The 15201-nt window shown below is 39.9% G+C and overlaps 1 protein-coding gene across 8 annotated transcripts in view; it reads left to right on the top strand.

The window, feature by feature from the left end:
* fbrsl1 (fibrosin-like 1) overlaps positions 1 to 15201 on the top strand; it is a 330931-nt gene that overhangs the window by 89543 nt on the left and 226187 nt on the right. For all 8 annotated transcript variants that reach the window (XM_077560536.1, XM_077560539.1, XM_077560537.1 and 5 more), the window contains exon 2: positions 1720 to 1935. In XM_077560536.1, the coding sequence (XP_077416662.1) occupies positions 1720 to 1935 (216 nt within the window). The remainder of the gene's footprint in view (positions 1 to 1719; positions 1936 to 15201) is intronic.

Here is a 15201-nt window from a genome sequence, read left to right as displayed (position 1 = left end):
AAGGGGTCAGCACCAAAAAAAGACAGAGGGTGTAAATAAGTAGTAACATTTAATTTCCTTGTTTATCGTAGTGTATTGCTATCTTTTATCAATGGTAATGAGAGGGGGCTTAAATAGGATTAAGTGGATGAGAGTTTATGTTTATTGTCATATGGATATTTAATATATGCTTGCATTTTTAAAATACATTTTATACATAAAGACACCATAACCATTTCGGCTCATTTTTGTGCTTTCGTTGTTGTTATAGTTACTGTTACTGACAACTTCAATGTGGTTTTCATTGAAAACACTTTTATCAGTGCGTGATTTATGCCAAGATCTCCAATATTATATCTACTTTATATTTACAGATTACCGAGTCAAAATTTACAGGATATGACTAGATAACTGTATCACTTCTTCCTATTCCCATTTGAACATGCAAACTGTGCTTATGTGGTGAGAAGTCTTAAGGTCAGAAAATCAGGCACTTAAAAAAATGTACTGGCCAAGCAATGAAAACATCCCACAAAATGTGTATTGTACTAAAAAAACAATTGCATACTGTTATTCTTATTGGAAATTGGGCCTTACTGTTCTGTGTGTCAAGCTAGTGTGAGTGCTTCATAATACATGATACACATTCACCGGCCATTATAGTAGATACACATGCCCAATCGTAATAAGTTGCTGTATCAAAAACATCTGCCTTTACAACGATAATAATTTGCTGATTTGTGTTGGAATTGTATAAATTGAATAATATGCAGTATGGATTACTGTCGTCATATTTTTATGTACCCTATTTGGCAAAATAAGAGTGGCAAACTCTCAGTATTGCAATTTTACACCACGGAAAACACAGCAATAACAGCTTGACACATCACAGCCTCTTAGATGAAGCTATTAGATCAATCAGTGCTGACAGTACATTCAGGGGGTGAGTTTGAGGGAATGGGTGAAGGAAAACTATTGTGTAAGACACCCGACTGTTACAAATAGTGTTTGAATTCCAGTAAACAAACAGCAGTTCCAAACAGGCCGTGACTGAAGCGTGAAAGGAATGATTAGTTAGGGGAAATGGCTTGGTCACAGTGTAAGTGTAGAGTGAGTGTTTTTTTCAGCAGTGTGTAAAAGCAGCCGTTCAGTTCATATCATAAGCTCATTATGTCAGAGCCATAAAGTGATTATGGCTCCAGTAAAGCATTGTTCTGCTGTTGACAGGATTAAAAATGACTTTAGAGAGATGCTGATTATGGTTGCTCTCCGCTCAAGTGTTTGCATGCTTTGTAGAAGCACATACTATATTCGGACTGTTTGCAGTTTCAGTTGTCAAAATACCGATTGCTGTTTGCATTTGCGTTGTGTTTGTTGAAAGTGCCAAAATGTGCATTTTCTTACAAATTGAAGCACCCTGATCTACAAAGTGTGATTGGAATTATTCCGGTTTGTGTTTCCGTCTGACACATTGAATGTGAATACGGTAATCGCTGACTGAAGTAAATTAATTGTATCAACACATGGTTATGGGCAACACATTTTTAGGTACGAATGTGCAATATTCGACCTTTGCCAACATCATGAATCATCAACAATGATATTCAATGGAACAAAGGTCTCTCTCCAGTTTGAACCATCAAAAGCATGTCTATCTGACTGATATGTTTGAATTCATGACCTAGCACATGACATTGTTATTGTATCAAAACTACAAATGTGCTCTCTGTCTTTTTGTAGAAGAAAACAGGGCTTCTGAAAACACAGGAGAAGGAGCGGTGGAAGGAGAAAAGGGTTGTGAAACGGCCAAAGGCGGAAGATGAGGAGGAGGAAGAGGAGAATGTTCAGCCTGTTGTAGATCCACTGGAGAATGGATTCTTTCATCATGCGCAGCGAGAGCAGGAAAGGATGAACGAGAGGCTGCTGAAAAAAACATACTCCAAGAAGAACAAAATGGTCAGTGTCCCCTTCTTCATTTCTTTAAGTGGCCAAATGCATCGGCTTGACAGTTCTACAGTACTTTAGTTGCAACAGGGAATGTATTTTTCATTTGAACTGTTAACCAGCCACTCTCTGGTCCCCAAAAGCATGTCGTTTCAGACTCAGTTAATGTTACTAATAAGTCTCTTCAGCTAAAGTCCAATCCCACTACACAGCTTTGTCCTTTTGAGGCCAGCCTTTACCAAATTTAGTGACTTTTAATCAGGTCATTGATTGTCAGAATAAGATGCTGTATGCTGTTTTGCTGACATTTTATGAGCATACATTTACTTGGCAGGTCTTGTCAATTCCCGTGACCAGTTAGTTTTGTTCTGTGCTTCACAATTTTCATGCGTTCACATTTATGTTGCAGAAATCTGAGGCGCTCGTATTGAGGCGGTCACATTCCTTAGCCCTAGCCACGGTTCATACATGAGAATTATTTTTTTCATAGTTCTAGTTTGGATGGGTTTGGTTTTGAATCGCGATTGGTTGACGGACTTTAATATGTATTCATTTTGCGTGCCGATGTATGAGGAGCTCTTGCCTGCACATTTTTAGTCACCCAGTTAACTGAGCTATTAATTCACTCAGATGGCTGGTTGTTAGCATTGCAGTTAGTTAAACACTTTTCATAATGCTTCACTGTAGCTAATAAATTGCTCCCTTTTTCAGTACAAAAATATGGTCAGAAATTAATTATGCTGACAGGGTGCTGTTCTGCGCTCAGAAATGTTGTTGTGGGTGTGTGCACTTGTCAATCCTTATACATCAAATTTCATTATTGTCCGTCCTTTCATCCTCTTCCGCTTATCCGAGGTCGGGTCGCGGGGGCAGCAACTTAAACAACAGAAGCCCAGACCTCCCTTTCCCCAGCCACTTTGTCCAGCTCTTCTTGGGGAACCCCGAGAGGTTCCTAGGCCAGCCAGAAGACATAGTCTCTCCATTATGTCCTGGGTTGTCCCATGGTCTCCTACCAGGTGGTCATCAGTTGGTCCTGGTACCAAGTGCACCCTTATGTCTAAACATGTTGTTTAGTATGGACGAGCCATTATGAGCACTGAAGTCCAATAGCAGATCAAGGCTCCGGTTCTGATCCAGGGTATGGGGGGAAGCATTCCTCCCAATCATACCCTTCCAGGTCACAAGCATGAGTATTAAAGACCCCCAGCAGAATAAGGGAGTCTCCTGTGGGAGGACTCTCAAGTACCCCTTCTAGGTACTCCAAGAAGCATGGGTACTCTGAGCTGCTGTTTGGGCAGAAACAACAGTCAGGACCCGTCACCCTACCCATAGGTGGAGGCAGGCTACCTTCTTTTTTCCACCGGGGTGAACACCGGTGTACAGGCACAGAGTCTGGGGTCAATAAGTATGCCCACACCTGCTTGGTACCTCCCTCCTGTATCAGGGAATTAGAGCACCAAGGTCCCTGCCTCTGCTGCCACACAGCTCACTTGGCACCCAACCCCACTTGGCCCTTCCCACAGATGGTGATCCCATGGCAAGGGACCCACATTTCCTCTTGGGGTTGTGTCCGGCCTGTCTCATCAACAAGCCCCACCTCTGGGCATGGCTCCAGAGGGGGTCACTGGTGACCTGCATGCGGGTTAGGGAAAACGTTTATCAATGTTTGTGTACATCATAAAGGGTCTTTGAGCCATGCTTCATCTGGTCCTCATGTAGGATCTGATTGCCATGGGTGACCCTGCAACTTAGCTTCTCGGCTCACTGGGACAGACAAACCCCTCACCCATGGTAATGTGATGGCTCAGGGAAGGGATTTCATTATTGTATTGAATAAAACTATATATAGTTTTAAAAACTACTGATATTAAAGGATCTTTGTGCAGTTTGTCCCTTTTTACATCTGTGTCAGGCTCGTTCATGGTGCGCGTGCGAGTACGTGCACAATCATAAAGCGACAGCCAGAGTTGACAAAGAAACTATGGAGTGTGAGGGTCCGCACACTCTACTATAAAAGGAATAAAAAAGCTGTTAAGTGCAGTCAGAGTAAAACAGTCAGGGCTCTTCGTACTCATCATAACATGAACCGTATGTGTCACACTGTGCTCTGTGATTCTGATTCAGGTTTTGCACGTCTACACTCTACGCATTCCATTTTTTTCTCTCTACCAGTATGACATTATTTAATAATCAATTATTGAAAGTCTTGTTAGTTCTCATAATATTAAAATCAATTCAGAGTCTGCATCACAATGCATATAAAGAGGAATTGTTCCGCCCACCACTACTGACTGCTGAAGTGTGTTTGTTTATGCAGAAAGGGCCTGCCACTGTCTTCAGTTTTAAGCACGTCATTGGGCCCACCGCCTCTGTTTCTGTGAGATAGCCTGTCAATGTGTTAACAACTTGTTTAAATAGACGGATGTTTTTGAGTTCCTCTCTGAGGCCAATATCCACCATGGTGCTATTGAGGAGGGGAAATATAGCAGAAAAAGCTAACTAAATTAGTCTTATGTAGCCTCTGGGCATCTTCCTCAGATAAAAATATCTCATATATTTCCTGAGGAAGTTAACATGACTGCAAATTAGTTTGGCTGTGATATTTAATTTGTACTAAGCAATTATATTTCTAGCTAATAGAACTGTAGATCTCTGGAAGTTCAAATATTCTGCAGTGACTAAAGCACATCTGCATTTCAAATCACATAACTTCATGATACAGTATACAGCGGTTGCCGTCAATGAGACGTGTATTTGAGGAATACAAAGCAAGTGTATTAAATTGCTGAACAAGTTGCAGCTCTTATTCTTATCACAGTTACATTGGTGTTACAAGGTGGAATAAGATGGAAATGTTACATTGATCTTACTTGACTGACATGGAAACCTCATGCATTGCCTTAATATACCTACACTATACACAGTACAGTTGGCGCATTTGCACCGCATTGGTTCCACACCGAAGTGGCATTTTTTGTCCCCAGATATTCGCGTCTCCGTGAGACTTTTTCGGGGCAGAGCGGTTACAACAGAACCGCTTTTTAGAACCATCTCGTAGGTGGTTCTGCAGCACCGTGTCGTCACTGTGATCTGATTGGCCGACAGCAACGCAGCAAGCAACGCCATGGAGCACGCCCATTTCTTTATTTTTTGCAAGTGAGGCAAGAGGCACACGCCGCTTTTTGCCAAAGTCATAAAAATACAGTTAATACAATAAATATAATAATGTTTTACAACAACGCTGAACTATATTTACAATTTAAAAGGTACTTGTGGATGGATTTGTAATGGTTGTGGTTTAAAAAAATCGCGAGTGCACACCGCTCGCCTGGTCGTATGTTCCCATTCACTTCAATGAGAGCTCCAGCGGCAGTAAAATGAATGGGGCTGAGCTCTCCATTCAGAAATAGCTTCGCGAGCCGGTCGTTAAATCAAGATCACAATATTTCATCCATGGTGGTCCATATGAAATTGTAAATATGGTTTCAATGTTGGCGCAACTTGCCACTTGTGAAATGTCCCGCCCCCTTCCCGCTGCGTGCCTGCTGTAATGGAAATGCAATGGAGGCCGTGTAGTGTCGTTCCGTGCAGTGTGGTGTGGTAGCGAGTCACGCGGGGCTAATGGAAAAGTGGCATTAGATATTACTTTGTTTGGAATCTCTGTTGTACATAGGTGTCTAAAAAACACTTTCCACCTGCCTACTTTCCACACCTTTATTGTTAGCAATTGCAGTATTTTGTTCAAGAATATAGAACTGGCAGCTCAGTGCGCCAGAACACCCAGGGAGGCGTAGTGTGTCTTCCAAATTGACAAACATCCTGAACTAGAATTGCTCTAGAATTAAGATGTGCCCGTTTTTACTCCAAACGCACATGCACCCGTCTATCAAAATAGAACCCAATAAGTTAGTTAGTACATTAGTTAGTTAGACTATGACACAGACCAACTATATTGTGCAAATGTCACCGCTGTAGGAATGGAACTGTCCCGACAAATCAGTGTCCTATACGGTGATCGGTGCGTATCAGACAGATAACATTTGCCCCATTTTTTATTTAAATTTTTTGTCACACCGTAACACGAATGTAAAAGGTACTTATTTATTTATTTATTTTTCTAAGTCAAACAAGTCTAAATTGAGTATTGTCATTCGTAACGATAAAATAAGCTTTATTTAGCAATAATACACTTTGAATGTAAGTTATTCTTATAATAGTTCTATGATGTAACAAAAGTTTGATTTGTATCCTTCTTCCCTGGCACAGTTTCTAAGAAGAATAGATGTAGTGGTAATGTTTTATCGCCGCTGTGGTAAGATGCTTGCAGGATACTCAGCATCATGCCTTTGACCTTCAATGCGCTTCAAGGGCGCTATGAATAACACATAACGCTGACCCGCATAAGCGACAACCACTCACTCACTCGGACACAGCACTGTTGTCCATTAGTGCTATGCTACACACACGCTGCCCCCCACTTACAATGCCACGTATGAAAACCCTCCAGACACTACACTCTATTATTCCGACCCTTCCTCGGGCAAATCTCTCACTCCAAGTTCAGCCTGTGGACAAGAAGGGAGAGCTAGGATGAATGGATGCGAGAACACTACTGACCATTGGCAGTTGGGGAGGGTGATCAGGATGACTGATTCTGCGAGGCCTGCTGTTGTTTGGCATGGCCCCTGAGTGGTTGCAGCTCAGATCGTGATACTCAGAGCAGATTTCTAGCCACACATTAACCTGCTTGCTTGTTCATTTCACCGGTAGATCAAGTGAAGCTGCACCACAAATGTTGATAACTGTATTTCACCGCTGTATAGAAATTTCTGTTAAATCATAGGGTATATAATGTAGAAAAATAAGCAATGCATTGCTGTACTGTATGGAAAAACAGCAGTGGGAATGCTTTCTTCATGAAGATGTTTAGTGGTTATTGATTTTCTGTGCTTTTTTCTCTGAGTATGCATTTGAACCAATTATTCAGTATACTGAACCTTTACAAAGTTAATATTTCTCTGCTTTTATTGATATTTTCCGAACAATAATTAATATAACAATGTTCATTTATTTGATTGTGGGCGTATTGCATGCACATAACAATAACCATAGTTCAATTAAAAAAAAATCCACCACAAATTTCTAATCTTGTAGATTTGGACATTCACGTGTATCAAATGAAACACCCAGTAAAATGTCCTCTAGAAAGTAGTTCAGAAAAAAATTGTTTATCAGCAGCACACCAAATTACTGCCAAATTCCTTGAAATGGTCTCTGAAGAAAGGGAAATGGAATACTAGAGCTGAGTTTTCCGCAAAGTTATACACATTTTTGTATGCCACCTGTTAACATTAGATTTGATTCCCTGAATTCCCTCTCATTCGGAATATTAGTATGTTGATGATGTTTTGTGTTTTAGTACCAAATTTTGGGGATTATAAATCACACTTTTTTTCATAGTTTGGCTGGTGCCGTGGTTTATACTCAGGTAAGACTATTATAATTAGAGCTTGGACTCTCACCAAAAATTTGCATTTGCAAATATAAAAATAAATAGTAGTTATGGCAACTAAAGTGCTACGTATGTTAGTTTTCTGCAAAGTGTCAATATACATGTGGGTTGTGCTAGGAATTAAGACCCAAGAGCAGGGAAGTAGGTGAAGTCATGAAGGGATGCAAGAGGTGATGCAGGTTTCCACTCAAAAACTATTTTATTTCAAAATAACAAAAAAAAAAAACGGTACTTAAAATAGTACTTAATATTATTAATAATATTGAAACAGCAAACAAACAGAAGAGACAAAAGAGACACCTGGACAAGACATGTGGCTGAGGGAGGTCTTTTTGTATTATATGACCAACATGAGTGTTTTGACAAAGGCGCAAGCAGATGCACCTGATTTTCAAATAAAAAATTCTTTCTGACTCTGATAAGCAATGAAATAGTTTTTATTCAGTCTCTCTATGTCACGTGGTACCAAACGGCTTGAGGCCCTCATAAAGGAACTAAAACGATATCTAGTGATGCACCTGTTATTAGATCACCTGCAAATATTACCTCCTTGATTTAATTATGGGCTTGAAAGGCTTGTAAGTGGTAACCTCATAAAGGAGGCCTGAACTCCTGGAGCACAAGTAGTGAACTGCAATTTAACTAAGAGCATTATTAGATGACACGATAATAGAGAGCACTGCAGTGCTGTCTGCAGGCACATTACATGTGTGTGCATGTCAGTAGTTGTAGCGGAGGCTGTGCTGAAGAGAAAGTGCGACTTACAATTGAGTTGCTGATTATATGAAATCATTTTTATCAGGATCAACGTGAATCCCGCTTGGAACCAGAACGGTTAAAATCCCGCTGCAATTGTAAAAATGGTAGTGTTTCTTTGTTGCTTGAAGATTTCAGTTCTTATGACGTACAATGAGGTCTCACACGTTACGTTAACGATGTTATTAGAGCTGCGGAGTCAGGACCCAAACGCAGACAAGACACTTACGTTGGGAAACACAGTCAACATAGCCTATAATGTATACAAAAATAGAAATGCGCGCACATCCATGTAAACGAGCGCAAAATTTCACATGCAGGAATGTTGCCTGTTGCCCTGTGGGAAGAGGGCAGGCGACTTTCGCCTTGCCACCTTGCTTCCATAGGAAATTAATTGATAGCGAGCGACGTTGCCTCCCGTGTATAGCACCCATAAAAGTGGCTAATGCATCATCATCATCATCATTATCATACATTACAATCATAAGAGACATAGTAACTGCAAAGGCAACTGACAAGATCAATATCATAACACAATGACCCTAACCCAAAACACAGTCATAACAAGTGAATAGGTAATGATGGAGAAAAATTCTGTCCAATTTCATAGGATGTTTTCATTGCTTTAGAATTGTACAGCTTTTGTGATGCTCATCTTTAGAAGATCATTGCAGTTCCCACATTTCTTAATTCTTAATCTATTTTAGAAAATGTTATGCTTCCATTGCCCTACACTGCCACCCCCATTATGTTCAAACCGAGGTCTGTAAAGACAGTTGAGTGAGTTCAATGTAGATAATATCAATCCTTTAGGACAGGTTCATCAAGAAAATAGAATGCTCACTGTCAGGCTCTCTCATCCAATGTCATTGACTGTCTTCACAGAAAAGAGGAAACTTTTATAGCTGCAGAGGAAGGGAGGCAAAATTGTCCTGTTTTAAGTTTCACCTTTCTTTTTACCCTGGAAATATAATGTGACAGCAAATTCTACCAAATGCTACTAAAATAACACACTCATACGCTTGAAACAATGTCTATGAATTTTATTACAGTATTGTCCTTCAGGCTCACTCACACGAGATTATGAGAGACGGGAAGAGGGACAAAGATACATAAATTAAGCATGAAGAAAATGCCAGGAAAAAAAAACTTAAGATAGACCATGTCTATGCCTTCTGTGCTTCTTCAGGTATATATACAGTACTGCATGGGACCGTGAGCAGTGATTAATGACAAGCTGTGCAAGGCTCTTTGTCCACACACACATATAGAGTCACAAATAAGTCATAATCATTGAGATATAGCAAAGTTACCTCAGAGCAAAAGCTCAAGGGATGAATAGGCCCGGGAACATTAAATGAGCAGAAATCCATGGTCATGCTCGGTAGAGAGCACTCTATGCTGTGAGACAGAATCCTCCAGGATACTTAAACAGATTATCAATATTATATTTATTGTAATTTTCAACCCTACATTAGGTGCATATTTTTCTGTGTGGTTATAAAACTTTGCCCTCAGGGGGGTGGTGTTATTATTTCATTCAAAGAGACATTATTTCTTTGTGCTTGGCTGGCTGGCAGACTCCGTGTGATTACTTTCTTTATTTACTTAATTTATTAAAAGTGAAACCTCCCAGGCAACATTATATCCCAGTTTTGTATCTGCTGCAAAATATGTGGCTATAGCAACCGATATATTACCCCTGGTAGACATTTAATAAGAGCAGACAGCGGGGAGAGACACTTCATTAAAAGCAAGCTTCATGATTTACATGATCATTGCGGTGCAACACAGAATTGTGTGCTTTTTGTAATGTTAAGTATCACAGGTGCCTACAAGAACAGGTTATCACGGCTCAAGCTACAGTTCAAATGAGGTTAGGTTTTTTTTTTTAATCAAACACATTCATAACTATAAGTGCACTACAGATAAAGACAATAGATTACAAACATTGAGATTTACACTGAGTGGACAACAGCATCAATTTCAGAGAGAATGTCTTCAAACACAAACATTCAAATAATAGTTTTCGAAATGTCACTTTATACTCAACATATTTCAGAGCCCACCAAAGCAGTCCGCTCAGATTTACTTGGAAAATGTGGTAATAGACAAACAAATGAGGTCAGCTAGACAATGTCGTGGGACAAGAGGGAGTGTTCAAATTATTCTCAAAGGAGTTTGATGGCGTAACTTGAAGTCAAGACTTTTTTATTTTTCCACAGCAAATTCTTACAACCATGTATTCCTTTTGGGCATTAAGTCTTCTGGGTCAGTCATACTGGAAAATACAGACTTTGTTGTGACTGCCGACTTGCCTAGGGCTGTCACTAGCAAATCTTTTTTATTTTATTTTATTTTAATTTTTTTTTTAATAATTGATTATCATATTGACTTGTCTATTGAGGAAGCAGATGGATTTGGGCCCCATAATAGGAAATGTATTGCACACAAAGTACTTCAACAACATACCTTTTCAAATTAGATTAATTTAAAGTCGTTTAAGTTGTTTTAAAGTGACATTATTGCCATTTAATATTAAACATTGCCATATAAACTGAGTTTGATGAGTGAAAAAAAAAGTCTAGCAAGCTCTAGTGAGCAACGTGTTGTTTGCATGGATAGTTTATTAATTAGTGACCTGATGGTCCACTGCTGGAACCAGCGACCATTGTGGTCTTCTATTTATTTATTTATTGTACACATTTTCCCACAATTGTCACTGCACTAGTGATGGGCATGACAGTTCTTTTTTAAGTGAACTGAATCTTTAGAATCAGTTCATTAAAAAGAACCGTTCAAAAGATTCATTCATCGAATAGAAAGGCATTGACATAGCATTTGGAATGACAGCAGACATTAGAGACATTTGTTGATATTAGATAATGTTACGTATGGTGCAGTGTCACAGTAAATGAGGTTGGAGTCTGGTGTTTTTACAGTAGAAATTAAATATGTGGAAATCTTCTTTTTTAGTGACAAGAAAGCCCCCCTCTAACTGTGAGATGTATTGTATGTTTTAGAGGCTCGTGTGTTTTGACAATGAAGGGAGCAGATGTATGCTGACGTGCTGTTTCACACTTCCCGTGTTGATCTGATTTGGTGGCGGCTGATTCTCTCCTTGTTAGAACCGTAGCAATTTGTTTAAGGTAATTAGCACTTCAATTATCAGCTTTAAATTTCTTTCCACTTGGCTAGACAAATGTGCTTTTGCATGTGTGTGTGTCTATGCAACATGTTTGCACATTTGTGTCACATGCTCCTCAGTAGTGTTTATTAAAACATATTCAGTTCTTATGTGCCTGTGCCTTTCTGTCTGTGATGCAGTAATCACATAATAGGCAATGTAAGTGTCATCTTTGTCACTTCAGCCCATTTGACTCTCACAGTAATGGGATCTGCTGTGGCCCCTGCCCTTGTTTTCATAGCCATGTGCCTTGAGGGGCGTTGCGACCAGCAAAACTGGACATGAACTCAGATGGATTAAATGGGATTAGTGGTGTCACACAGACAGATGTGACTATTCTTTGTGCAAATCAAATTTGCTGTGGTACAATACTGACCCCTAGTGCTTGTAAACTGCACACCACACATACAGTGTGTTGGCTGAATTGTGCCGCTTAGCCTGTTGCCATGTTGCCTGATATCATCCATTGGGGGTCACTGTTCCCATTCGGAAAACATGGTGGATACATTATCAGCCACTATTTTTCCCACCTCCTCTGCCATTTTAGCTTTCTCACTACAGCCTGCCTGCTTGGATTTTCAATATTGAGCCCAGGAGGGGTGGGTCTTTTGCAGGTTCCATCAACATGTTTCCTGCAGCGTCTTGTAATGGAGGCTTAATGTGGCCATAGCCAACATATTGCCATGAAAATATCAGCTTCAGAGATAATGAAATCCCGCCGGAATATGTAACTCTTGTGCGGGTGGTAGATGCTGTTGCCATCACTTACCAGCACATTTAAATATGAAGCAGTACTTCTACACAAGGTCAAATATTCCCATGTATTAAGCACAGTAATTAATAATAAGCTATCAGGGAGATGGGTTTATAGAGGGGAAGTCATCCCCCCCCGCACACACACACACACACACAATTTTTTTGACAACAATATGTTCTAGGCAGCCCAACTAGTCTAAATATGTAAGTATTCTGGTTAATATTGTGTTAATGGAATATGAGTTAGGCAGCAAAATCCAACCGTTTTTATCCATCTCAGGGGGCGGCCATTTTGTCACTTGCTGTCGACTGAAGAAGACATCAGTGTTGATCAGGTCTCAGGTTAACAACCAATCACAGCTCAGCTTCAGAAAACAGGTGAGCTGTGATTGGTCGTTGCCTGAGCCCTGAGCAACTGTGATGTCATCTTCAGTTGACAGCAAGTGGCAAAATGGCCGCCCCCTGAGGTGGAGAAAAATGGCTGGATTTTGCTTTATAACTCTTATTCCACAAATGTAATATTAATCAAAATGTCAAGTTAAGACTAGTGAAGTCACATATAACATTTTAAGGTCACTTTTATTCTTTATGATTTGGGGAATGTTTTTGGTACTTTCAACCACTTTTTAATGGCAATTCACACAGTAGCAATTGCAGCAATAGCTATAATTGTGTTTTCATGTAGTATGGATCCTGCCATTAGGCCCCTGGGTCTATCTGTAGGCAGTTATTCGATGACAGCTGACAAGGGGGTGTGGCTCCTTTAAGGGCGAAGTGGCGTGTATATACGGAGTGGGGGGACCACACGCACAAAAGCCACAATTACTTCCTGGAAGGTCCCTAGAGCTCAGTTGGAGTGTGTATGTAAAATGATGTGGGAGAGGCCATTTGTAAAACAAAGAAAGAGGAGGTGTACGTGTGAAAGGGGGATAAGAATGATTGCTTTTGCACAATAGCGCATGTATAGCCTGAGGCGGAGGGGTCGGGCTGTGGAGCTGGCTTGACGTGGCAGACGTGGTTTTGACATACCCCCTGGCAATCCCTGAAGTGCCGGACCAGATGGAGGTGTGGTTCTTGCGGTTGACCCTGTTGAGGGAAGCGGGTTAGAGTTTGTCCTTTGAGCCCTGAAGGGAAGCGATTCCCAAAGGGGTTGCCCTCTCAACACATATGAGCCAGAAACTCACAGTGGGTTCCAGATGAAGTCATGCGGTTAAAAGTGTTGCTATCAGCATGTCCATGTGTGTATGTGTGTGTGTGTTATTTAGAGGTGAACTCATGCACCTACTCTATGAAACCTACATTGGATGTACACTTCATCATCATCCCCAAAGCATTTTTAATAGAAAATAGAAAATAGCCCCATGTCCCTTCCATCAGAACGTAATTTTATATTAACCAGGTGATTAGAGTCACAGGTCAAGAATAGCATAATAAGCTGTTCTACTTGATAGATAGTTTAGTAGAGGTCCAATGAACAATAAGAATATTCGGTGAGGTCAAAAATAAACTAACCAGTTACTTCCCAGTTTCATTCATGAGTCTGCAGTGGTGTATGATGTAATGCAGTGCTGGACAATTTACCTTAAATGCCTGTGATGATCTCTGCAGAAGAATCTTTGCCAGCAGACACTAAACCTTTGACCTTAGAGGAATACTGCCATGTACAAATTATTCAATAAAAACAAAATATTTATTGTTATTTGGAAATGTTAATGTGCTGTTTCCATGCTGTCTGTGATTGCACTGCACATGTTTTGGGGCTCTTAAACGTGACAAATTCCCATGGCTACACTCAAGGTTAACAGTGGTACTGGACAGTATATGTAGTATGTACACTCTTAGTCTTTGGGTATATTTACACAATGCTGACCCTTTTTTCTTCTTTGCAATTTTTATACCTTTCTTGTACATCCAAAACCGAAAAATACCATCAACAATGAAATAGAAGAATGGGAAAATTATTTTGTCTTTGTCTGTGTTTATGTAAACTCAAAACGTTGGTAATTATGTCAATCTACTGGACATATGCATTAAATGCTCTTTGATGCAAAAGTGTTATAAACAAAAACTCCACTACACTACTGTGTTCCTTTACTGTTTTTCTTGTGATGCACACATAGACTGAACCTTTATTATGCATGAACTTGTCTCTTTTTCCATACCAATTTAGTTGTTGATATGGAAACGGTGACCCTGTGGTTTTCAAAAATGATCTACATCTTTAGGCTTTAATGTATACAGCCCCTTGTATTTTCAATACTGGTGTAAACTGAAATTTGTAAGTCTACATCTATTAAATTTTAATAGCGAAAGGAGTGACATTTAACACAACAAAAACATGACCATATACTGCCCAGTATATAACACTAGCTTATTTCAACTAAGGATGCCATTCCAATGTATCAGTTCCACTTACATAATAATGTGATTGGTAAAAACAAAACAAAATCGACAGTCTGGTATTGTGACAAAAATAGGGGTGAGACGAGTCCTCAAGTAATTCAAGTATCTTGTCTTGAAAAAAAATATGCTTGAGGCATTTTTTTCTGCCCAGGAAATCCGCTGTTTTTCGTGTACACTGTCAGGAAAAAGTAGTCATGCTAAATGCAGCAATAATTGTTCATACTATGCAATGCATAGTAGTTTGCATGACAAACTACTAGTATGCATGACAGTAAAACTGTGCCAATGTGGTGAGAAGGCCAACTTCTAAATACACCTCACCTTATCAAATAATATCGATGCCTGGCTATGCTTTTATTTTGAAGTTATTCCCAGCAGTGTGTTGCGGCGTAACGGCTGATTTTGTGTTTGGGACATTTCTATTGTCATCACAAAGTGTTGCTACCGACACGCTCATGTTCAATCACAAATTAAGGGCAATCAAATAAATAAAATAAAAAAACGTAATGCTTACGTTGTGTATTTGGCGAGTGCTCCATTGCTAGTGGAAGCAGTGCTGTTGGCTAGCAGTGCTTTTAGCGCCTAGCAGCGCTTGGCTGGTGAGAGCCATCGGATTACTTTACAAAGGCTTTTTTAAAAAAAAATATATCCAAATATGACATTA

Source organism: Vanacampus margaritifer, chromosome 3 (genome assembly GCF_051991255.1).
Source record: "Vanacampus margaritifer isolate UIUO_Vmar chromosome 3, RoL_Vmar_1.0, whole genome shotgun sequence".
Taxonomy (NCBI): domain Eukaryota; kingdom Metazoa; phylum Chordata; class Actinopteri; order Syngnathiformes; family Syngnathidae; genus Vanacampus; species Vanacampus margaritifer.
This window is presented reverse-complemented; position numbering and strand designations above follow the sequence as displayed.